Here is a 25,341-nt window from a genome sequence, read left to right as displayed (position 1 = left end):
GGCTCCTGAGACACCCGCCCGCAGGGACAGCGCCGTGGGCCTGGCACGCAGCACAGGGCAGTCCCCATGTCTTCTGACAACCACAAGCCCTACGCTCTCCCGGATTCTGTCATTTTGCTGTCCCCATAAATCAAAGTATTTTAGAGATTTCAACCAACCCTCCCACTTGGAGGGATTCATATAATCCTCTCAGGCCACATGACCCAAGTTCGGGTTTGCAGAATAAACATGGCCCTGCAGCCTCAAGCAAATAAACAGTGAGGACCAGATCAAGGGTTGGCTCCAGAACATTCCATGGGAAGCCTGTCTCCACACACACCCTCCAGAACCTGAGGACCGAGCGTGCAACGTGACGAGGACAGCCGCCGTCCACCTCAGAGGCCGCAGCACGTGGCCCAGAGGCAGCGAGCTGGAGGACCCAGGACAAATTCAGCCCACCTGTGACACCACAGCAACCTACCCTTGGTTTAAATTCAGATCAGTTGCCAACATTTACAAATTACACACACACCGTCTGGATTTCTAGTTTCTTTTGAAAAATGGAAAGGTCAGGCCCCACTGGGCTGACATCCCTACATGCTACATTTGACTTAAGGGAAAAAGAACCTCCCCCTCTGGCTGCGGCATATCCACCCCAGATCACCCCAGTCCCCACCACCAAGTCCCCCGAAATCAAGTCAGCCTGACAGAGCCCAGCCTGGTTCATGGGTGTCACCTGCCCGGCCCCTGGAAGGTACTGGAGTTGGTGACCCCAGCTCCAGGTCCTCAACAGGCACGTTTGGAAGGAGAGGCCGGGCTGCACAGGTGTGGGAGCCACCTTCCCTGCAGAGGAAGCGGTCCCGCCCGCATCGGTGGCAGCCCGTCCACACCCTCCTGGGCAATCAGACAGGCGGGCCACGAGGCGCGGCCAAGGCAGGGAAGACAGCAGACCTGGCGAGGGGAAGGCACCCCAAGGCTGCAGGACACCAGCAATTAGAGGTGGTCTCTGTTTATTGTCAGTGAGGAAAACCCTCTCAAGTTAATACAGTGCGATCTTTCCACAAGAGGTGTGCTGAGGGCAAGGGGCCCTAGACACACCCCAGACATAGCTTAGAGCAACAGTGCTTTGACCAAGAGCTGTTGGGCACATTCCCGGGGGTACGGTGGTGGTCCCCACCCGCGGCTCCTCTCCCACAGCCATCCCAAGGAGTGAGCAGCCGTCAGTCCTTCGGTGGGAGAGAACGGACAACAGACGAACATGAGGAGACACACTAGCAATGACCACCCAGAGTGGGTGCACCATGCCCCAGCCCTGGGGTGGTGGGGAAGGGCGGACAGGAGGGCCAGGCTACCGTGTGGTACAGGACCAGGATTAGCACCTACGGGCAGCACACCCCTGCTGCTGATCTGGCTGAGGGTCAGGGATCAGAACTCCCCAAGGCCCATCCTGGGGGACTCAGCATCCTGGCACCCACCCACCCCAGCACGGCCATCAGAGCCCCACGTCCTGGGAAGTGAGATTTCCTGCAGAACAAGGGGAGATGAGGGAAGAACCTCCTAGAACTTCCAGGAACAGAGGAAGGGATTTGTCCATCAGGCCCATTCGCATCTGAGAACACAGTAACTACCTCCAACTTAATTAAGAGACTTCATAAATAGAGCTCCTGAGTGAGGAGAAACGGAGTCAGGGCCGCCCGCATTGAAAGGAAGTTTCAGAACCAGGACCAGGGCGGGAAGAAGCCAGTGCAGCCGAGCCCTGCTCACCGGCCTGCCGAGAGGGGAGAGCCCATGAGGCAAGACACCCAAGCCGGAGGGCTACCATCGGCCCAAAAGACAGACCCAAAGACTCTGACAGGTAAGGCTGCCATCTGGATGTGGCACAAAGAGAAGAGGGTCCAAGGAGCTACCCGGCTCGGCAGAGGCTGAGCGGGACGAGGGGCGGGTGTGCTCAGCGGCTGCCGCTCCCAGACCCAAATCCAGACCCGGGCCCGGATCCGGCTTGCTCCTGGGGATGGTCACAGCATCTGGAGTCGTCAGAACCAGGCTGGGCGCAACTGAAGCCGCCTGGGGCTCAGAGGAGAGGGAAGAAAACTCTTTGGCCCAGACCAGGCAGAGGACCCTGAGGAGGGAGAGGCTGTCACCAAGAAGCCCCCTTCCCTTAAGTCATCTTTCCTCTCAGCTGATCCTGAAGGCAGCGGGGTGCTCCCAGCAGAGCACAGCCCAGGGCCAAGCCAGGAGGGGTGGGGCCCCCAGCTGGCGGCATGCTGTCAGCTCTTGTCCCCAGGGGACTTGCTCTTGGGGTCCCGCTTGTTTCCCAGCAGCTTCAGCACCTTCATGGTCTTGAACTTGCCCTTCTTCTTGCCCTCGGGTTCAACCTCTTTCTGGAACTCTGCAGAAGGGATACGGGAGTCCATCAGGGCAGGCCAGGGGTGGGGGTGATGGCCAGGAGCGATGGCCCACCTCCGCCACCACCTTGCCCGGAACCATGGGCACGTCCCTGCACCCTTCTGAGCCTCCGGTTCTTCGTGTCTAAAATGCGACATACCCTCCCCAGCGTTTAGGCAGGATTGGGAGACGAGCACACATGAAAGCAACATGGGAGCCCCCCAGCCTGGAGTACGTCCATCTTTAAAAGGCTCAGTTCCCCCAGGCTGGTGCCCACAGCTCTGCGCATTACAACACAGACGCTGACAGAGCTGGACAAAACCTCAGAAAATCATCCATCCCAGCCCCAACTTATTACAGTTGAGGAAAATGTGGGTTTTGAAATGGACTAACACCATCCTAGCTCTTTGGAGGTGCCAGGCCCCGGGCTAAGGGCTTTCTATGCGTTATCTCAGTCATCCTCAGCACACGCCCGGGAGGTGGGTGCCTCTGTCACCCAGGTCTGCAGACGAGGAGAGGAGGCATAAAGGGGTGAGGTGGCCGGCTCAAAACCATCCATCTGGGAAGCACCAAAGCTGGGACTGGAATCCAGTCTAGCTGGAGCCTAGACTTAACCACAGGCCACAACATGAGTCACTGGTGGAACCAAGATTAGGCCCAGATCTCCTGCCTCCCAGTCCAGGGCTCTTTTAACCATTTTAGGCAGTATCTTATCTGCAGGAGGGATTGCTCTTTGAGCCCACAGACCCCTCCTAAACCAGCTGTAGATCTCAAGGAGGAATGCAGGGTGTAAGGCAGATGCACCCTGGGAAAATGCTCCCGTATGCCGCCATCTTCCCCTTGGGTACACCCTCCTGGCTGTAGGCTGGCTGGCCTTCCTACACCTGGCCTTCCCGGCAAAGCAGAGGCTAGGAGTTTGCACACACTGTCCCTGTAGCACCCGCTCCAACCCTTTGTTCAAACTGCCCCCCACCCTCCAGGAGTTAAGTGGGCCAGGGCCCCAGGAGGGGCCTCACCTTTCTTCTTGATCATGGCTTCTAACATCTTATCTTCCTCTTCCTCCCTGAGATGAGAAAGGGAAGCTGAGTGTCCCACAGGAGGAAGGACCAGATCATCTCTCAGTCCCCTCCAGACATGGAGTCCACACAGGGTGAGCAAGGGCACACTGGGACGGCTGGCAGTGAGGGCAGAGCTGGCCTGCCTGCTCTGGGCTCCGCCCCAAAGGCAGCCCTGGGGAAACCCTCCCCCGATCATGTCACCTCTGCCGGTCCTCATCTAGGCAGTTGACGATGGCGTTGCGCTGCTCGATGAGGGTCACGAGCTCCTGCATCAGCACCTTCTCTCGGCCCCGGTCCTCCTCTGTCCAATCCTTTTCTGCCCAAGGGGAGAGTTGGGGGACATGAGTTCCAGAAAGCGAGGAACCAACACCTAAGGGCTAAGGGTGGCCCGGACCAGCCCCACACTAGACACCACAGGGACAGGGAGGAGGCCCCAGATGGGTGGGGATTGTAAGGAGAAATGAAGGCTGTCATAGAAGAGATCAAGGATTCCAGTCTGCCTACCAACAAAACTCTGCAAGGGAGCTCCGGGAAGGCCAGCACACACGTGTTCTAACGGAGACCAGCAAGTGCCGAAGAGTTTCCTGCTTATGTTCATTATTCATTCAACAAATGTTCACTAGGTGGTTTCTTGGGGGAGGCAGGATTCGGGCTGGGCCTGCTGAGAGCCTCCAATGGTGGGCTGGCCAGAGTGGGGCAGGGTGGGAGATAACAGGGAAACCCAGGGGTCCTCATGCAGGAGAAGCAACATGACCCAAGTGGCATACTGGGGCATTCATATAATGCCATGAAGGAAGGCAGACTAGAGGGGACCGCGTAGACAGGAAGCCTAGCCAGGAGGTGTTCCTGATGTCTCATACACTTGCTGCCCCTCCAGCCTCCTCTCAAGAACCCTCAAGAGCCCGAGCCATCCCATAGGACCACCCCCCAAGGCCCGGCACCTGCAGCTTGGTAATCTCTCACCCAGCCCACAGGCTCCCCGGGAATTGATGCCCACACTTGACCTTCCCTCCAACATCTGCCACCACAGGCCTCCTCATCTCAAAATAAGCATCCTGAGACCCCTGAGCCATGACCCAGCCCCCTACCGCCTCAACTTGCCCAAACTCCGGAGCAGTTGGCCCAGCAGAGTTCTGGGGATGACATGGGTTTCAGCGTCACCACCTCAGTTCACATCCTACTTTGCTACTTCCCAAATCTAGGGCCTGGGTAAGTTACATCCCAACCTACATGTGGGAAAACTGAGGCTTGGGGAAGTTAAGTCCTTGACCAGTATCACACAGCAAGGGTAAATATGAAAACGAATATATGTATGTATATGCAAGACTGGGACATTGTGCTGTACACCAGAAATTGACATATTGTAATTGACTGTACTGCAATAAAAATAAATAAATAAAAATTTAAAATAATAATAAATAAAACACAGCAAGAATAGAACCCAGGCAGCCTGACACCCCCAAGCTACAGCCCTTATGGTGACCTGTGGGTCTCCAGCCCACCTAGGGCCTTATAAACCATCTCACCCTCCAAAGGCAGCATCTGGGACAGGATGACAAACTCCAGTCCACCACACAGAGGGCTGGAGAAGCAACACAAAAAGCCCAGGACCAGGCTGGCCTGGGGTACAGAGGTGCTGCGCCCACCCTGGCCACAAGGTGTCGCTGCGGCTCCCTCTGAGTGACAGCCACGCCCCAGCCTATGGAGATGGGAGTGACTCATAGATGGTAGGGCTGGGCTGGGACATTCTGTGACCTCCCTAGGGACACTCCTGCCTCTAGGTCTCATCCAGCCTCCCAAGCTCCCCACTCAGTAGAAAATCAAGGCCACTGTCTCAGCAGGCAGGAGAGGCTATGTGGAGGGACAGGCCCAGGTCAGAGACGTGTATAGCCCAGCTCTGCCACCAAAGGGCAAGACTCTCAGCCTCGCTGGCTCTCCATTTCCTCATCCGTCAGATGGGAACGTGAATGCCTACTACCTGGGCCACAGGAAGTGGTCAAAGGCCTTGTCTTCCGCCCCTGGACACTCCCTAGTCCGGCTGTCTGTCCGCTCACTCCACATCCTGGTCCCAGATCCCAACTCAGCCACATAATAACTATCAGCCATCAGCCCCTCAGAGGGCACAGAGCCCTTCCACATCCACTGTCTCCTGGGCCTAAGAATACCCTATGAGGTGGGTACCCTTCATCCCTGCTTACACATGAAGTTCAGAGGGGCTAAGAAAGCTGCCCCAGGTCACCTAGCAAGTTAGCGGCAAGACCCAGGACTATCTGACTCCCCACCCAGGCCCTCCTGCTGCTCCCCCCCCCCATTCCGAGCACATCCCATCCCTCCCTTCCAGAGTTACTGTGAGCCACACTGTGGGGGCCTTTCTACCACTCCTCCTCCCACCAGCAGTCCTGCTGTCCTCTGGCCTAATGGCCATGAGCTCAGAGCTGCCCCTGGACAAGCACCTGCCCTCCCTCGATCATCGGGGCAGCCCTGGGCCCTGGAGCCTGACCCCTCCCCGCTGGGGTGCTGCCCAGCCACACATCTCAGAGAGTCCACGGCCCAAACAGGCCAGTCTGCTCCTGGGCGTGATGCTCCCAGCAGGCCTGTCATCCCACACCACACATCATACCCTCACGCCAGCCATGCTGTTCCCTCTCCGTTCACAGTTCGAGCCTATTTATCACCTGTTAGAACCCAGACAGCACCTCCTGGCCCTGTCCTCTGGCCTGTTCCCAGAGCCTGCCTGCGCACCCCCATCAGGGCCCTGTCTGCCCACTTCCCAGCCCGCAGGGGAAGAACCTGGCCCACTCTTCCATGTCACCGGGCCCCAGGGCGGGTGTCAGGGGTGTGGGTGTGACTGCACTCACCTGGCTTGTTGAGGAGGCACCGGAGCTCATACTCCACATCGGCCTGGCGCTGCTCCAGGTTCTGTTGCTTGAAGCTAGAGCATGAGAATAAGGCAGTTATTAGGTCTGCCCCAATCTCCTGCCCTGAGCCTCGCAATGAGGGAAGAAGGTGCAGATTCTCAGTCAGTCCTAAGCTCCAAAGATTCTGGGGAGGGGAGCCAGGGGCCAAGGGGAGGAAGGACTCACACATAGATGAGCTCGGACTCCCGCCGGACCAGCAGATGCTTCTCGTGGATGAGCTTGAACCAGTCCACCAGCAAGTCATCCTCACGGCCCTCTGGAAGCCAGATGCCCACTGAGGCCAGGGCTGGAGGCAGTTTCTCCCTTCAAAGGAACCATGGTGGCTCCTACACAGGGAGAGAGGCTCCCCCCACCCATCCAAGTCCCACCCACAGGCCCCCTACAGCTCCCACACCGTTCACTCCCCCACGCAGCTTCTCCTCCAGCATGACCCCACGGTGTTCCAGGGCATCCAGCTGGCGCTCGATGGTGTCCATCTCTCCGTGGATGTCCTCCTCGGGGATGTACTGGTCAGCCTGGACCTGCCCGAAAGCACCAAGTCACCTGAAGGATACAGCCTGCCCTCCCACATGTCTGCTGCCAGAAGCTTCCCTCTTCTCTCCAGCCAGCACTGGCCACCACAGGCCCAGGCCCCGGCTCTGTCGCACACCCATGTGGCCAGATACCAGGATCCCAGTGTAGGGAGGGGTGGGTGCAGAGATAGGGCTTGGTCCTAGTGCCAGCAGGCACACCCAGAGACACAACTTCCTGCCTCTTGTGGCAACTTCCTCCCCCTCTTCTGCCACTTCAGAAAAGATATGACAAAGTAAGAGAATGACCCTATTAGAGAAAGAAATTGAGAATACTCTAAGCTGGTTAAGTAGAAGTATGTCATGTGAACACTTTGATCCTTGAACTATTATTAGTAACAAGTTAAATGCATCACCCGTTGCTTTCGGCTGAGAGCAGCTGATCTGCTCAAAATCCCCCTGGCTGCAAGTTACATCTCCCAGCCGGGCCTCACAAGCATCTCCTTCCTCCAGCACCTGAGGGTAGCTGCCCAGATAGCCCATCCTGTCACAGAGTCCCATGGGAAGCCTGAGTCCGCCAAGGGAGGAGGCCCAGGCTCAGGCAGCCTGGTGTCCAGGGTTCCCAGCCGTACCTTGCGTTTGATGAGCGGGAAGCCGTGTCCTGGGGCAGGCGGTCTCGCTGGCTTCGAGCCCTTGGTGGCCTTCTTTATGGTTGGGGATGCTGTGGGTGATGCCTTCCGGTTAAAAGGATTTTCCTTACAGGAAGACTAAAGGCAGGAAGACATGACAGAAGATAAGCTGGGGCTGGGGGCAGGAAGACCCTGGCAGCCTGATCACCTGGGACTATGGCAAGCAGACCTGTCCCCGGGGAAGGAGGGTCCAGGCAGAGAGGGAACCTCCCAGCATCTGGTCTCTGAGGCACTCAGCCATCCAACAAACACGTCCATTTCCCAGCGCCTCCCTTGTGCACCTGCTGCACCAGATACTGTTCGAGCCTCACAACCACTCCATAAAGTAGGTAGTGTGATGCCCACTTCACCGCTGCGTAAACTCAGGTTCAGAGAGGTTAAGTAAATCGCTCAAGGTCATGCTCTTCCCAGGGGCCCAAGCTGGGATGAGACTGTTTCAGAGTGGGGCTGGGGGCAGTGGTCAGGACATGGAGTTTAGGGTCGGACAGAGCTGTACTAGCTCATTCGGGCCTCACAATCTCCCTTTTCCCAGCAGGGATTCCAGGGCTCAGAGGGATGAAGCCCCTTGCGTAGGGCCGCCCAGCCAGGAAGTGCAAAAGCAGGGATCCCGCCTTCCACCAGCCGGAAGAGGGAGGAGGAAGGTAGCTCCCGCCCTGCCCAGGAAAGACTCACATCCTCTGCTGCCCCCTAGGGAGATCCCTGTCCTCTCTGAGGCCAGCACAGTCGGGTTGGCCCAGCCCTGGGACAGGCCCCGCCTGCCACACAGGCAGTGCCAACATTTTCCAACCACTTGTCCCAGCTCATCGGAAACAGAGGCATCACCTGAAGCCACGGAGTGCTCCCAGGAGTGATCACCCAGCTCTCCAACAACTACGGGGAGGAGAGAGGAGCCCTGCTCACCTCACCTGTGCCAGCCCTGGGAGAGACTCTTGCAGGTTGGAAGGTGCTCTGGGATCTGAAGCAAGGAAAGTGCCAGGCCAGAGTCCAGGCACCACAGGGAGACAGACCTGCCCAAGGTCCCTGTCTCCTGCCCCGCTGCCTCTGGGATTCTCTCTGAATCCTGGGATTAGGGTTGGGGCACCCCAAGAAGGAAGACCATGTGAGGTCTGCCCCCACCCTGCTCAGTTACACCCAGAGGGGCCCAGCAGGGCCAAACAGCCCGAAGGCCTCCAGCCCCTCAAGGGTTCTCAGCCTTTTCTCAGCCACAAAACTCCTTCAGACCAACCTTTCACAAACCACAGGACAGGAGACAGATGTTTAAAGGGAGCTGCCTGTAGGGGGGAGGGGAGAGGCATCCAAAATCCACTCCCTCCCCCACCTCCCACACCAAGGAACCCTGGGACTCCTCAGAGCAGAGAGAACCAGAGAAGGGATGGGGCCTTCTCCAAGTCACACAGCAGGTGGGTGGCCAAGCTGGACAGGAGGCTGTGGCCTGGGCCAGGGGAGGCTAAATAACCTTCAAGAGGCACACAAGTGGAGGCTGGGCCAACAGCTCAGGCCCTTCCGCAGACTCATCCTCTGTCAGGTCGGTCAGACCAGGACCACAGCCAGCCCACGTGAGCTGTCCTGCCACCCTCCACCCGGGGCTGGACGAGTCTTGGGCCCTCAGAGGGCTGCAGGGCACAGAAGGTGGAGGATCAGAACCTGGTGGCACAAAGAGGCCACGGCTGCAGGAAAGGTCCCCTCGTGAACCAGGTGCCCAGAAGAATATCCTGACCCCTGTGATGCCCTATTCTTGAGGTGGGACTGAGAAACAAGTGCTCCCCCAGCCCACAAAGGTCATCTGGAAAATGAGCTCCCAGGGATGGGTGCCCAGCAGACCCTCCACGTGCCTACTCAGCCCAGAGAGGAGACGGAGCCCGGGGCGAGCCTGGGAGGGGGCCTGGAGAGGGGAGCCCAGAGCAGGGTCTGTCTTCAGCCTAGGAGCTGCACACAACAAGCACTCAGTAAATCACTCCACTTCCTATGGAGGGCTGACCACCCCTCACTACAAACTCTGCACATAGCAGTGTAGTCATTTCAGTAGCCCACCCCGACCTGACTGTGAGCAGCTGAGGGGCGGGGACTACCACAGCCACATCACCTCCGGAGCCCAGGCCAGCCCGTGCGCACAGGAGGGACTCAATGAACACCAACTGCCCCGTTCTACAGGAGGGGAGACTGAGGTCTCTGGAGAAGGAAAATGACCCCGAGAAGGTAGTCATCCCCTCCTCTCTGTGCTCTACCCCAGGGGACCTTGTAGAACTCAGCTGGGCCTCTCTCTCTGAGCAGAACGTGAGTTCCTAAAGGGCAAGGACAGGGTCTCAATGCCATCCTGCCAGGGTCTGGCACACACAGGGCCTCAGTGAATGGAAGGGTGGACAGAAGGATGGCTGGTGGACACTCCCCAAACGGGCAAGTGCCTGGACACAGCAGGTAAATAATAGCTAGAGCCTCAATAAGCAGAGGGCCAGACAGGTGGACAGGTGAACAGATGGACGGGAGGTCTGGCCAGTGGATGGCAGGATGGAGAGATGGAGCTGGACCTCAGTGAATGGAGTGGGGAACGGGTAGCTGGCCCCAGCCAAGGTCACCCAAGAAGCTAGGGCCAGCAAAGATGGAAGGCCCTGGACACTCCTGCCCTGAGACCAGGCCCACATCCACTGGACAGGACAGCAGCTTTGAGCAAGGGTGAGGCACTCACCTTTACCTGGAGCTGTGGGGACGAGGTTCCAGGGGAAGGTGCAGGGCTCTTGTCTCCAACCAGCAGGAGAGGGGTGGGGGCAGCGCCACTGCAGGGCTTGGCTGGCGGGGGACCCGGGCTGCCCCCAGTACTGGGGGCAAGGCCAGGGCTGGCTTGAGGTGTCCGGTCCACACTGGGCTGCACCAGCTCCCCAGAGGAAGACAGGGAGGAGTTGGTGGAGAGGCTGGCAGAGGTCCCAGGGGCGCCAGGGGCATGGACAGCAGGCTCTGAGGAGCTCTTGGGCACAACTGGCGGCTCTAGAAGCTCCCCACTGGGGGGCTGGCTGGAGCCCTCGGACGACAGGCTCTCCACGCTGAGGGCTGGCGACGGGGTGGCCGAGGGTGGCTCCGAGTGTGACAGGCGGGAGGCGTGGAGAGCTGCAGAAATGAACGTGTGAGTGGGTGCCGTGTGAGGGGCAGGGGCAGGGCTTCCAGCCTCCCCTAATGTGCTCTACTCTCGACAGAGCTGCAGGTGGCCCTGGAAACCCACATCCTCCACATTCAGAAAAGCAAAAGCCCAGAGAACAGCAAGTACATGGCAGGACCAAGGTCACTGGCAGACAAATCATCCAAATTCATCCCACGTTCCTCAGGCTCTGATGGGCCACCTCGGGACGTGTCCATAGCCCTGGGTTTCTTTCCTCATCCAGCATGGCTGCGGCCTCCACTTCCCCTCCCACATCCAATCTGACCCAAAGCAAAGCCGAACTGAAAAGGCAAAAAGCCTCGCTTCTGTCTGCCTTCTCCTCTGCCTCCGACCTGAGAGGGAGGAGTGGGCAACCCTCGCAGTGGCCAGCTTGCGGCCAGGCACTGCCCTGTGCCACCGTCATCCTCAGGCAGATGATGGATAAACCATGTGTCAAGGTATCAGCTGCACTTTCCAAATGAGGCAACAGACTCAGAGAAGACAAGGGCTGGGACTGGACCCAGCTGTGTCTGACTCAAGAGCTCATCGCATCGGCTGCATCCCTCGCTCACCCACCACCTCCACTGTGACAAGCACACTCAGCGGGAGGGTCCCAGGGCACCAGCAGGGGCCCAAGCAGAGACCCTGGACCACCTGAGCTCCTGCCTCTGGTCACCTCCCACATGCTCTCAACCCCACTGTCTGAGGGGCTCCCCCAGCGGTCTTGGAGGCAGCCGGACCCCAGCCGTGGTAGAAGGTGACCAGGCACAGGGCCCAAGGAGACTGCAAGATGGTGAGAGGAAGTGCTGGGCGGAGGGAGACACAGTGCCCTGCAGCTGGCCATCACCTCCATTTTCCAGATGGGGAGACTGAAGACAGACACAGAGGAGGAAGTGCTCAAAGTCACTAGTGCCATGTCATGCATCCAGGTCAGAGCCCGAGCTGCCTGGTGACTGCAGGATAATGACTACATGGGCCAGTTTGGAGCTAACTCTTGCCGCGTGCTTCCCGAGACCTGATATTGTGCTGAGCACTTCAGTGGATAACACATTTAATTCTCACAATAGTCCTGTGAAGTGGGTTATGGAAAGTTAAGAGCCTGGAGTCTGGACCCTGGGTTCAAATTCTGCCTCCACTGCTTAATCACATTGAGGCTTTGGGCAAATCACTTACCCTTTCTGTGCCTCAGTTGCCTCACCTGTCAAATGGGGTATGATACCCACCTCACAGGTTTGCTGTAGGATTAGTTGAGGACACATATGGCACCTGGCCTGGAGGGGATCCCTCTAAACCACAGGCCCTTCCTCGGCCCTGGGCTGATCAGATGCCCAACCCCAGAGTCCCAACTGTTGGAGAACTTCCAGGAAAGGCACTCACCGAGGGGGGACGCACTGGGTGCTCGGGGGGCCGGGCGCTTCTTTGTCTTTGGGCTGCTGGTCGGGGTGATGCCATACCAGGGGTGTAGGGACTTGGGTGTGGACTCCGGGTGAGCCAGGGCAGGGCCAGTGGCCACACTGGGTGCAGCTGAGGGCTCTTCCTCCTCCTCCTCAAAGGGGTTGTAGGGTTTGGGCTCCGGGCCAGCCGCCTCTGAGCCCCTTGCAGCCACCTCGTCCACACCTCCGTTCTCCACCTGCCTGCTGTCCCGGCCTGGCGGCGGCCCGGGGCTGCTGCTCGGGGGCGGGGGCGCTGGCTTCTTCTTTGGCTCTGCCTGCACCAGCGTGATCCACGGGGGGTCCTTCCTGGGGGCTGGCGACCTGGACGGAGGCAGGAAGAGGCAGAAATCATTAGGAGGCAAGGGCAGCCGCATCCTCTCCACGGACAGTCCTGAGTCCTCAAACAGGGTGGATGAGACACCGCGCCCTTCTCTCCCACCCTAGCCCCGTGGGGCCAGTCTGGTACCAAAGCTGAAGAGACCTTGGGGTCCTCTGTCTTTCTGCCTGTCTCTCCATCTCTGCCCCCCTCTCTCATGGACCATACAGGGGAAGCACGGCTCCCAAAGAACAGCTGGGAAGAGATGTCCTCGCCTGTGACGCAAGGTCCCGGGGGTGGAGGAGCTGAGCCAGGTGCACAGCTGGGCTTTTCTGGGTCTTTCTGTACTCTGCTGCTGATTCTCACAACTCTGGCAGCGAGGCCTAGGCCCCCCACATTACAGAGGCAGCAGAGGCTTGGAGAGGTGAAGGGACCCCAGAGGCAGCCATCTCTTAACAGGCACTGCTGCCCACAGGAAAGGGGACCCCAGGGGAGCCACAGGGAAGGGGATACAGGCACAGGCTCCTGCTGGGGGGTGCGGGTGAGCTCTGCCCATTCTTGAGAGGCTGTGCTGGTGGGTCACAGGGCCTTGTTACCCATCCAGGCCCCAAACAGGGCCCTGAAAGCCCCTCAGGGGCCAGCGTACCTCTCTGACAGCTTGGGCGTCCCTCTGGGCTTGGGGACGGGGGGTTCATGCAGCCTCCCTAGATGGGAAAGGAGAGTGAGACAGGCCTTCATGAGCAGCAGAGTCGGGCACCCAGGGAACCGGCCAAAGTGCCGGCCTCACCAAGGAGTGCCCTTCCTTCACACCTGGTGGGCCCTGGACTCCGCGGGGCCATGGCAACCTCACCTGGACCCTCACACCTCCTGGGCCCAGCCCTCAGGGAGACAAGATAAGCACTGAAGGTGAAAGGTAGAGAAGGTCAAAGGGGAAAGGCCAGGACACCTGGAGACCCATCTGAATTTCAGTTAAGAAGGGGGAACCCAGGTGCCCTCTAACACTTCCCCACAGTGGACAGGAAATACCGTCTCAACTCAGCCCCAGTGTCACGTCCTCCTGGAAGCCTCGGCCTCCCAAGTATCCTCCGTGAATCCCACAATAGTCTCTGCTTCCCCCTTCTTAACAGACTTCTACATTCTACCGAAATCCCTGTGCCCGCATCTGTCTCTCCCTCGAGGCTGGCAGCACCTCAAAGGCACAAAGAGGTCTGAACGGTATCTCCATCCCCAGCGCGCAGCTCAGGAACGGGCCTCCATGAGTGTGGAACAGAACTGAAAAATCCCAGAGGTAGACCCTGGGAGTCTCCCTCCCCCAGGTCCCCACTGATAAGAGCTGCCCGGCCCATCTCAGGTGACAAGGAACCTCGCTTCCATGAGCTCATGGAAGCCCAGGGAGGTCATGTGGGAAGGTCTTGCAATGAGGAAGCGGGGCAGGGGTCTTCGCAGTTCAGGCTAGCCTGGAGAGCACCCCAGGGGCCCATCTGACCGGGGACACACCCTCCCCTGTCCCCTGCCCCGACTTTTCCTTGCCTGACATCCACACATGGACAAGCACATAAGCTGGGTGAGGGAGGGGAGGTCAGCTGAGTGTGGGCACACCAAGTCCCAGAGACACTCACTCGGGACACAGGCACACACAGCATGCACTCACTACACACCCCAAAACTGAAGTATACAAGACAAACACAAACACCCCAGCACACACAAAACGGGGCAGTCCAGGGCTGGGGTCCGTGTGCCCCCAGCATGGAGAACAGGGCATGCACAGAGAGGCCTCAGTAACTATTTGCTGCACCAATTCAAAACCTCAGCACCACAGTCATCCCCTGCACATACACAGCACACATAAGCACAAACAGATGGTGTGACCCCACGAATACCAGCAATGCACATGCAAGATTAAATGCCAGACACACTCCACGAGCTCCCAGCCCCAGCTGGACTGTGGCTCACCGTTCACCAGGCCGCCGCTGCCTCCCTGCTCCACCAGGTTCTCATGCTGCAGACTTGACCGGGGCCGGGGCGTGGGGGGCGTCGGGGCTGTGCTCTCGGAGGCCTTCCTGGGAGCAGGTGTGGGGCGGCCGGCCGGGGGGTTGGCCAGCTCTTGTGGTTTGCCAGGAACACGGGGCTTGGTGGGGATCTGGGGCCGGGTTTCTGGGCTGGCCTTGGGCAGGTCCACCTCAGCCCCTGCAGCCACACTAGGGCTGGGGCCGCCTCCCTCCAGATCCTTGGCTTCTTCTGGAAGATGCTGCTGCTTTGGCTGCGGGGGGGGTCCGGGCCTGACCACCGACCGCCCACCTGGGCCCAGCCTAGCGCAGTGCTCTGCACACACAAAGGTGCCCTCCTCTGGCCCATTCTTGTACGCTCCGGGGAGCAGGGTGCTGGAGCACCGTCGACACCTGCCAAGGAGAAAGGGGTGGGGTGGGGAGGTCAACTTAACCAGGCAACCCAGTCCAGGGTGCTGGATACCCCTCCTGCCACAGCCAAGGCTCTCCCTCCCCTCCTCCCAACTACCAGCCTGGACCCTGTCTCAGTGCCCAGGACTTCCCATCGGAAAAGGAAAACAGTAAATGTCAGAATCACAGAACAATAAAACCCCGGGAAGTCAGCAACACAAATTGTGAAACACGACTTCAGTTTCTGCTGCAAGAGGAAGCAAAGGCTTCCCCCCGAACCTGGAGGTTCCCTCCACTGTGCGGGCCACCACTCATTAGTGGCTCAGGAAATCAGTTTAGTGGTTTTCAACCAACCAGGTTTTTTTGTTTTGTTTTTTACTGAAATAGAATAAAATAAATACATCAGAGTGTATCACACTTGTTTTATGAAACTCTAATTCCAGTTGTACATCTATTTATACAAGTTTTATTTCAGGGATGCAAGCACAGCTGGTCAGTGTCAAACATTTCTTACTGGGGGGGGTCACCACAAAAAGTTTCTAAAACGTTGCCCTGGTGGCCAGACGTGACTAGGCTGATGCAATGGTTCCCTTTCTCAAGAATTTTCCCCCTTGACACCTCAGTTCTGCAGTTAGGTCCCTGGGTTTCCAGATCCAGCCACCACACACACACACACGCACCCACAACTAAACCACAACTGAATACTCACTGTAACTCTCAGTCACCGGTTTCCCTCGAGTATTCAATTTGCTTTGTTGATGTTGTTTTTAATCACACGTAAAATGTTTCATACATTCTCTAATAAGCTACTTATATTTTCCCTGCCTCTTATTCCATTTGTTTTAAACCTGGCTTCCCCTGGGGACCACACACTGAAAGCAAGTTATTACTGAGATTCTTTTTTTAATGTTTCCTTTCTCCAATTCTGCTCCTTCATCACCATTAGGTACTTAGTCTCAAAGAGCTCTGGCCCCATTTCTCTCATTATGTGACTAGCATGACTTCTCCTCTCACTCGGCCTTAGTCTGTTCATCAGGAAAATGGGGATAAGCAAGATGCTTCAGCATGAAGAGCCTGGCAAGAGGTCGGGCACACGTGGTGCTGAATCCATGGATGCTCCCTGCTCCCAGGCTCCCCAGCCACTCACCGGAAGCAGTGCCGGTGGTACAGCTTGCCGTCAGCCAGGTAGCGCTGCACCAGGTGCACATGCTGCTGGCAGGCCGCGCACGTGCTGCTGGGCGTCCGATGGGCGCCTTGCTCCGACAGGCTGCCCGAGGAGCGCTCCTCGCCCTGCAGAGAAGGAGGTGGGCAGATTAGGGGCAGGGCAGGGTCACCAACCACCCTGTCCCAGAACACTCCCCTGGTTCCCCAGTCTAATGGGGGCCGTCCCCTCAAGGGTGCACGGTGCTGACTGACTCCATCAGAGTCCCAGAGGGGCAGAGGGTGGGAGGCTGTCACTGTTTTCTAGATGAGGTAACTGAAGCCCAGAAAGGGGGAAAGACTTGCTCAAGGTCACTGAGTCAGAGTGGAAACATAAAAATCCTGACTTCCAGTTTCTGGGGACTTCCCTGCCAGAAAGGCAGCTCCTGGATGTAGAATCCCTTCCCGTGAGCTGCTCCTGCCCCTCTCCCACCTGGTAGGTGGGCTTTCCCTGACAGGTGACTGTCCTCTTAGGCCCACCTTGTCTGCCTTCTCCTTCTCCCCAACTAGAGCCAAGGAGATTTAAATCCCAGCTTCTCAGCGTCTAAGCTCCGTGACCTTGAACAAGTTGCTTTCATCTCTAGGCCTTGGGTTCCCACCTGCCAAATAGAACCCTACCCCTGCTGTCTCCTGCACATCCTCACTGGGCTCCCACCCTGGGCCAGCTCCCTGTCCCTGAAGAGCTCCTCCAGCAAGGAGCAGATAGGAGCAGATGGGAGCAGCTGGGGAAAGCCCTTGAAACACAGTGAAGTGCAGTCCAGATGTGAAAGGCTGGTGTCACCCCCTAAGCATCTTGGAGCAGGGGACTGACAGTGTGGCCTCTACCTCCCAGCTAAGAGACTTTGGACAAATGAACAAACCTCTCTGAGCCTCAGTTTCCTCATTTGTACATCAGGACACATAATGCCAACCTCCCAGTATTGTTGAGAGGATTAAATAGAATCACACCAGGAAGTTAAAAGCTCTTTCTCACAGGCCTCAAGGGGAGTGTCTGCTGTGTTGTACATTTAAGTCCTGTTAGTCCCTTGAGGGAAAGTCAGTCCATGGATGCTCTGTGCCCCTTCCCAGGCCTGCGATCCCCTGCCCCTGCCCTGGCCTCTGAGACTCTGCTTCTGAAGCCAGTGGGAAGGGGCCGAGAATGTCCTCTCACACTGCAATGGCAGTCATACCCCCACCTCGCCCTCCCACCCCCAGCCTCTGCCTACCTGAGCCCTGTCTCCTGGTTCCGTCGGGGTGGGCCCTTCAGATGGTGGGGAGGACGATGCCAGGCCCTTTCTAGCGGGTGAGACACCAGCTACCAAAAGACAGGAAAGAGACTCAGGCATCTGGAAACCCTGGAGTCCCAGGAGGCCCAACCTGGCCTGAGATTTGAGCTCCACCGCCACCACTTGCAGGCAGGCCACCCGATGCAGTGGGAACAGGCTCCCACTTCACACAGGCCAGGGGACGCCTCCACCTCTGAGCTAAGCGCCAAGGGCAAGCCACCTAACCTCTCTGAGCCTCCGCAAAGTGGGACAGAGGCCCCCACCACACAGGGCAGCGTGAACAGCAAGGCATCAGGCCGGTCCCAGAACCAGCAGTGCCCAGTATGTGAACGGACGGGCAGCTTCCTTCCTGCCAGGCTAAGTGGGCCCAGAAAATACAGAACAGGACCATCTGGAGGTGTCTAACAGCCAGCTTTGCCTCCAGCGTTGGAACACCATGCTGTCTCCTCTGGTTGAGCAGCAGGTGGGATGAAAATGGTTTGTATTTAGGGGCCAAGTTGTACGAAAAGCACAAACTGTGCCTGTAGCAACAAGAATTCCCCGTAGGCCCGGGGGGTGCTCTCAGGGCACAGTGCAGGGAACTGGGCCACCAGGGCACCTGCACCCCCAGGGTGTCCGGTGAGGACCCGGGAACGGAGCGGGCACCACTGACAGTATTACTGAGGGTCCTCCCTGACCTACCCACCTGGCAGGTCCCCGGAAAGTGGCCTTCCAGAGAAGAGCTTAGTAAAGAAAGACTGGAGTTTGGCAACATGGAACCTTCCAGAAGGTAAGACTGAATTGTGATTCTAGGTGAGCAAGCTAAAACTCTAACCAATGGAATAAAAAAGTAATAATGCGGGGAGGGTATGGCTTAGTGGTAGAGCGCATGCTTAGCATGCACAAGGTCCTGGGTTCAATCCCCAGCACCTCCATTTAAACAAATAAATAAACCTAATTACCTCGCTCCCCTCAAAAAAGGGGCTTTAAAAAAAGTAATAATAATGGTAACCTTGAGTCTTAAATTAGGGCCAGACACAGGTTCACATTTCCTCATTTACTCCCATCAGCTCTGTGAGGTGGGCACTGTTGCTCTCACCAGGACAAGAGGTGACCATGTGGCCCACTCTCACCCAGACAGCAAAGGGCAGAGCCAAAATGCTGAGTCCACACTGCCTCTCACCAAAGACTCGGCAATGGAGAAATACTTTCATCTTGACTTTTGGTAAAATACACATCATGTTACTGGTTGTTATAACATTAATCCCTAGCATTATCTGGGGGAGGGAGTAGGAGATTATTTTAATTTTGAAATTTTTATGCTTTTTCTATGTTCCAAATTTTCTACAGTAAGCATGTTTTAGTAAGAAAATAATAATCCTGATTTCAAAGAATACTTTTTTAAAGAGATGGGCTGAGACTGTCCGCACAGAGAGCAGAGGCAGGAGAAAGGACTGACATGGGACAGGGGACGGGCAAGGTGCCCACCACCCACACAACCTGTGGCAGCAGTGACACAGTGCAGGAGTCAGGACATCTGGATTCTGATTATGTTTTCCTGCTGTGTGACCTTGAGCTCCTTGCTTCCCCTCTCTGAACCCATTTCCTCTGTGTTCTCAGGTCTTGAAGGTCACTGTTGGGAACACAGTGCACAACAGCCCTACAGGATCACTTCCCCACCAGAGGAAAAACTCCAGGGAAGTGTCTGCAAACAGGAAGTGAGGCTGGGTGCCAGAGAGGTGAACTCCCAGGCGGCGGATGACCTTGCCATGCTCTGTCTCCTCTGATGTTATTTGCTGTTACATATTTGTTGTGTCTTCCGGACAAGGCTGTGAGCTCCAGGAGCAGTGATCTCGGTCAAAACTGTACCCCAAGGGCCCAGCACAGTGTTATTCTACTCAATAAATATTTCAGCAAGTAAATGAATGATATAGTGAATGAATGATGGGCTGCCTCCTGGCGCCTGTTTGTAGCTCAGAAAACAATAGGACATATCCCCAGCCCCGCCCCCAGGCCAGCCTCCCCAGAGGGTGCACCCCTCTCACCTTGACCGGGGCTTGCAAAGTGGTTGTAATACTGGGACACGTAGGTCATGATACTGAGGCAGTCGGGGACACTCATGGAGACCATGTCATTGGGGTCCAGGAGGGCAGGGATCCCCAGCTCCTTCTCAGCCACTTCAAAGGCCTGGGGTAGGAACAGGTATGAGAGTGAGGGAAGGTCTGGGGCAGAGGCAGGTAAGGGGTGGGGATGGGAGCAGGTCCAGGGGTTGGGGAAAGTTGGGGGGTGTGCAGAAGCAGCCACAGCAGGAAGAGGAAGAGGAGGCAGGGTCAGTGGGCCCCTCTCCGCTTAGACCCAGCTTCCCTCAGTAGGATGAGGGGGATCAGGGCAGGGGCAACTGTAGGCTCCCTCCAGCTCTGGCCTTACACTATGATCTAGAGAAGGGGAAGGCCTGTGCTCCAGACACAAGTGGGCCAGAGGGAAGCAGGCGGGCAGGGAGAGGAGCAACCAGGGCCCCAGTGCAGGGAAGCTCATCTGGGAGCTGGTCCACAAGCCCTGGCCTGCAAGATCTCCATCCTCCCACCCCACCCTCAACACACACAGCCTCCTGGGCTTCTGTCTGTCTGGGGGACTTACCAAACGGTTATTCTCGAAGACATTGTCCTTGGAAAGTGAGTCAAAATCTCTGCAAGAAGCAAAGGGGAGGAGGAGCACTGAGGAAGGCCGGGGCAGGGGTGTGGGGTGACCAATGGAGGTGACCTCATCCCAGCCAACCTAGGCCTCAGCAGGGTTGGGGGAAGGCTCTGTGGACTCAGGAGGAAACTGAGGCAACAAGCACATCTGACAGAGTTGGGGCTGCCAGGTAGGGCAGAGCATGAGCTCATGCCTCAGGAGGCCTCCAAGCAGAGGCTGGAAATCACTCAGAAGGGGCGGGGCTGAAGTCTGATCTTCAAGATTATTCCCCAGGAAGCCAAGTCCTGACTCAGTGGCAAAGACAAAACTAAGACCAGGACCAATGCTGGTAGCAGGGATATCCATGGATTGCTGACCCCATGCCGGGCACTGGGCTGAGCTCCTGTCTTAAATTTACTCTATTTTCAACTCTGCTTGGCAGGTATTTACCCCATTTTACAGACAGGGACACTGAGGCCCAGCGGGTGGTGGGGAGGCCACCTAGCCCTGGGAATCCACATTTCTGGTCCTTCCACTGCATATCACAAACCTGGAGAAGCCACACCAACTTGCCAAATCCCTAACCCAGCCTGAAAAGGAATGTTGTTTTAATGGGGCCAGGAATAGAACAAGTCTGAACTAGACTAGAAAGCTTATACTCTCCAGAGCTGCTGGCACTGAATGGCTGGCCCACCCTGCTGGGCCATTCCTGGGGGCACTGTCTCTGGGGGAGCAGTGAAGGGTTTCCCAGTTTCTAAGCTGGGACAGGTGAGAAGTGGTAGGGCCTCCTGGGGGACCCTGGCTTTATTTATCCCCCTCCCCACCTCCCCGCTCCGGCTGCTGGAGTGGCGAAACCAGCAGAGGAGGCCCGGCCATCTTGCTCAGCAGCCTCCTGGGTGCACCCGGCGGAAGCCGTGTCCTTCTATGGCTGAAAACTGCAGCCTGACTGCCCGAGTCGTGGGCCCAGAGGCCGGAGCAGGCAGCACCAGCCTCCAAAGTCTGGGTCCCAGGCACTTCTGCTCTTCCGGGCGAGGCTGTGGGGCCTTGGGCAAGTCAGCAGTCCTTGCCGGCCCTTATTTTCCCATCTGCAAACTGAGGAAAGCGCTCGTACCACCTTCCAGGCTGGTGGGGAGGACTGGTCGAGTCTGGGTTTGGTAGAGGCAAGCCTCACAGACACAAAAGAGCCTCTCCTGCCCTCCCGACCCCTAACTTCACCAGGCAGAGTCCACGGTACAGTGAACCCTAGACCAAGGCAGGAGACGGCAGCTTGCAAACCCCAGGAGGTGCTCCAAGGCTGGGTGGACTGAGGAGGGAGAGGGGGAGGGGACTGTGTATGAGTTCAGCCCCTGTTGTCACCTCTGGCTAGACGCTTCCTTCTCCCCTTAGCTGGGTCCCTGACTCCTCCCCTTGCTTTGCCACTGCCTAGAAGTGTGACTCTGAGCAAGCTACGTAACCTCTCTAAACCTCTGGGACACTGTGAAACCAGCTCAGCCTCCAACAAAAGCTTGTTCTGAGCACGAATGAGACAAAAGCAACTTGTCTGTGAGTTTATTTCAGTCTCCCCAGTAGTGTTCCTAGAAGGCTGGGGTCACATTTTGTTCGCCCTGTGAACCCAGCACCCTACAGTTCCCTGTACTTAGTAGGCACTCCATAAATGTTTACTGAATGAATAAATGCTGGAAACAATGTGAAAACTGTAAAGGTCCCCAAGATACTTCGATTTTTTTCCTCCGGCTTCTTCCCCCTCCCCTAGCTTCATCCTGAATCAACATCTGGACTTCGGGAACAGATATTTTCTGAGAGTCTTCAAAGGCCTGGGAAGTTCTATTTGGCTCTGGGGGAGATGAGGAATACAAAAATGAAACCCACATGGTCTCTGACCTCAAGGGAGCTTAAAGATGCCTGGACAGGGGAGGGAGAATGAACCGGCCCCCAGCTCCAGGGGCCTGAACCCCTTTCGAAGATGATTCTTACCCTCACACCTACGTCACCCCTATTTTCAGGGAGGTCCTCCCCTACCCATTGCTGAGGTCCTCTCTATGCCTTACGTAGGACCTGGGCCTCAGTTTTTCTCCTGTACAATGGGCTGGCAGCCCAGATGCTGGCCTGCCTGAACCTGATCCTGGATCTCTTTTCAGGAGGGAAGCTGGCCTCCACTCCACACCAACTCTAGCTACATCCCTCCCCTGCTTAAAACCCACATGACTCCCCATGACCCCATCCACCCCTCTTAGCCAGCAGGAGATCCTAAGCACTCCGGCCCAGCCACATCTGGCCCTCCCTGCCATGTGCTATGGACTCCAATAGCGCTGCCTATGTCTATGATCACTCAGGCGGCTCCCTCTGCCCAGAACAACCTTCCCTCGGCCCTGACCTGCCTCCTGCTATCTCCTATGGCTATGTGATGTCTGAGAGGCCTTCCCAGCCTGCCCATCTGATACAGCACTTCCCACATGGAATTATCAGCACTATTTATACCTCTGTTACCCCCAGAAGCTGTGGGAGACTGTGTGGGGTTTGTCTCTTGGTTGGTTGGTTGCTATTTTCATTACCACGTACAATGTCCAGCACAGAGTACCACTCTGCAGACACTTGGGGAATAAATGCAGGAATAAGACACTTTCATCCTCCCCTACTGCCTAATAACACTACTTATAATAATTAATGTCAACTGAATGTTCACGATCTCATTTTATCCCCACAACAATCCAGTGACGTGGGTCTTATTATCAACCCCACTTTACAGATGAGGAAACTGCTGCCTGGAGGGATCCAGTGACTTTCCCACGGCTGCACACTCAGCACATGGAGGAGCTGACCGCAAACCAAGCAGCCTGCACTTAGTGTTGGCAGGCTCAGGGCGGTCACGCAGCTTTAGCTTGACACCCAAGTCCTTTCACACACTGACCCTGACCCTGCCTCACCGCCTGCCTCCCAGCCAAAAGCAGAAGACCCCTCTGCTCTAAGGCATGGGTCCAATCTGGGTGCCCTTCTCCATCCTTCAAGCCCTGGCTCCTGAGCCCCTGACCTCGTGTCACATGCCTCAAAGCAGGCAGCAGCCCACCTACACCTTCAACTCATCTCATCCACTTCTATGTGCACATCCGCCAAAACCCTCTCCTCCAGGGCCCACTCCAGGACCTACCCCACCACCCGCAGACATTGTACCACATGGTACAAAGCAACTAAGTGCATCTACACCATCGAATCCTTGCCTTCCTTTCTTCCCTCCTTCATCAAAGCCTCCCAGGTGCTGTCCTTGGGGAGTGCAGGTCTGGAGGTGGAACAGACACACAAAGACTGCAGAATCTGCCAGGCTCACGGAGCCCTGTCCAGGGGACTGTACGCAAGACAGGCCAGGACCGTGACACTTATCCTCGATTTGCAGATGAGACAGGAAGTACAAGGAATTGTGGATGCCAGACAAACTTAAACTCAGTGTTTTATGAATGAATGAATGAGTGAATGAATGAATGAATGAATGTAAGAGGTTCCAGGGCCCAAGGAGAAAGTCGAGATAGAAACCTCAAGTCAACTGCTCTGGGGTCTGAATAAATTTTCCCATGGAACCTCACTGGGCAGCTGAGGCCATTTCACACCCTGGAGCAGCCCATGAGGGGTGTCAGTTGGATCCTAGGAGTCTTCACTCAAGTAGCCCTGCCCCACTGTGGTCAGCAGGGCTGTGGGGCACACACGTGGGGAGGCAGGTCTGGGTCCTAATGGAGTTGGAGGGGGTTACATCCATTCATCGGACCTCTGCTAACCACGGGTCTCCTCCTGTGCTAGTGCCCTGGAGACAAGATCCCATAGGGGAATCAGAGACGGATTCAGCCCAAGGGGGCCCCACAGAGGAAACAGGCCTCAGTGTCTCACGGGGAGGAGGCTGCTCGGCGCGCCTGTTTCAGAGTTTAGTATAAGAAAGGCCCAGAGTCCCCGAGAAGGGCTCGGTGCCCCTTGAGTCAAGGCCTCTGTGTTCCTTTGACGGAAATCAGTGCCCTGTGGGCGGGGCCAGGGCCAAGGCAGAGGGACCAGCACGGGGGGCTGGTTCAGTGTCCCAGTGGGCGGGGTCAGAGGCCAAGTGGGGGAGGGGAAGCCCTGGGTCGGAGGGTCTCAGTGTCCTGCGAGGCGTTGGGGGCCCGCCGGAGGGTCGCCGCCTCCGTCTCCGGGGGCGGCGCCAGCCACCGCCCGGGCTCCGCGTCACTAAGGGGGGCGGGGGTCCCTAGCTCGAGCCCGCGCCGCCCTGCGCCCCGGCCGCCCGCCCTCCCAGCACTCACAGCAGGTCGGGCCGGTGCCGGTGCAGGATGGCGCAGAAGGCCAGGCCGTCCCGGAAGGAGCTGCTCAGGTCGCGGATGTCCACGCCGCGGTAGCCCTCGCACTGGCGGCGGCACCAGGCCAGCAGCGCGCCCCGCGGCCCCGCCATGAGGGCGGGCTCGGGTCCGGCTCCGGGCGCCGCCGGGACCGGGTTTCACCCTCAGGCTCAGCCCAGGCCGGTTTCCGGCTGCGGCTGTGGCTCTGTCGCTTCCCTGCCCGGCGCCTCTCGGAGCTCCGGGCGCGACCCGCGGGCGGCGGGCGGCGGGCGGGGGGCGGGGAGGAGGCGGGGCCGCGGCCTCGGTGTCCTTGCTTGGGCTCCGGCGCGGGGTCCCGGCTCGGCTGCCTGCTGCCCGCCCGGCCCTGCCCGGACCTGCCCGAGCAGCCGCCGCCCGCGTGTCCCGGCCCCGCCGGCCGCCGCCTACTCACCGCCGCCCTCTACCCTCGCTGTGGGCCGGCCGCGGGCGCCGGCGTCCCGCTGGCCTCGGTCCCCGCCCGCCGCCGCCGGGGAGCGGGGAGGGGGCGGCGGGCTGGCGCCCCACCCAGCGGCGGCTCCGCCCCTAGACGCGGACCACCCCTCCCCGCCGGCCCAACACCCCACCGCCCCTCTCCTCGGCGATCCCGATCACTCCCTCCCCTCTCCGTGGACCCCTCAAAGAACTCTGGGACAACCCCTGAACCCCTCACCCACAGCAAACTAGTCCCTCGCAATAATGATTTCTTTCACCTCCACCACGCTGCTCACCGGGAACTCTCTTCTTGCTCCCAACCTAATTGCTTCCCGCTATTTGGCTGAAGGACTTGCAAATCTCCCACATTCCCCTGGCCTGAAACTTTGGGGAGGCATTCCCCCCACCTTAGGCAGTTTCCCTGCAGACCCCAAAGCACCCCAAGATGACCACTAACTTCCCTCACACTGTGTCACCACTCCAGAACACACCCGATTTCCAGGTAGCTCTGTCTGCCGCCATCCCCTACCCCCTAGAGCTTGACAGGGAAACTCCATACTCCCAGCCTCCCAACCCCCAGCAGTGCTGGTCTAGGTGTCCACTCAGTGAGCGTAACAACGGGTCCTGCAGGGATCTGCCCCCTCCCCACTGGGGCAT

The 25,341-nt window shown here is 57.8% G+C and overlaps 1 protein-coding gene across 5 annotated transcripts; it reads right to left on the bottom strand.

Annotated features, from left to right (window-relative positions):
* Positions 1-972: 972 nt before the first annotated feature.
* Positions 973-24,828, bottom strand: MICALL1 (MICAL like 1). Of its 5 annotated transcripts, XM_072973493.1 has the most exons (17): positions 24,202-24,825; positions 19,892-19,940; positions 19,300-19,441; positions 17,216-17,304; positions 15,958-16,100; positions 14,368-14,813; positions 13,061-13,118; positions 12,043-12,419; positions 10,222-10,637; positions 7,482-7,616; positions 6,735-6,861; positions 6,506-6,596; positions 6,281-6,354; positions 3,624-3,738; positions 3,381-3,427; positions 2,310-2,368; positions 973-1,205 (listed from the first exon to the last, which is right to left on the bottom strand). In XM_072973493.1, exons 1-17 carry the CDS (start codon positions 24,345-24,347, stop codon positions 1,200-1,202), a joined length of 2,520 nt encoding a protein of 839 aa, XP_072829594.1. In that variant the 5' UTR covers positions 24,348-24,825; the 3' UTR covers positions 973-1,199. The 5 variants fall into 5 exon arrangements, with proteins under 5 accessions (XP_072829594.1, XP_072829596.1, XP_072829593.1 ...); XM_072973495.1 differs by lacking the exon at positions 3,381-3,427 and having other exon boundaries at positions 24,202-24,828; XM_072973492.1 differs by having other exon boundaries at positions 973-2,368; positions 10,228-10,637.
* Between the last annotated feature and the right edge of the window lie 513 nt (positions 24,829-25,341).

This window comes from Vicugna pacos, chromosome 12, assembly GCF_048564905.1.
Source record: "Vicugna pacos chromosome 12, VicPac4, whole genome shotgun sequence".
NCBI lineage: Eukaryota > Metazoa > Chordata > Mammalia > Artiodactyla > Camelidae > Vicugna > Vicugna pacos.
The sequence above is the reverse complement of the archived record's forward strand: the minus strand, read 5'-3'. Positions and strand labels throughout refer to the sequence as shown.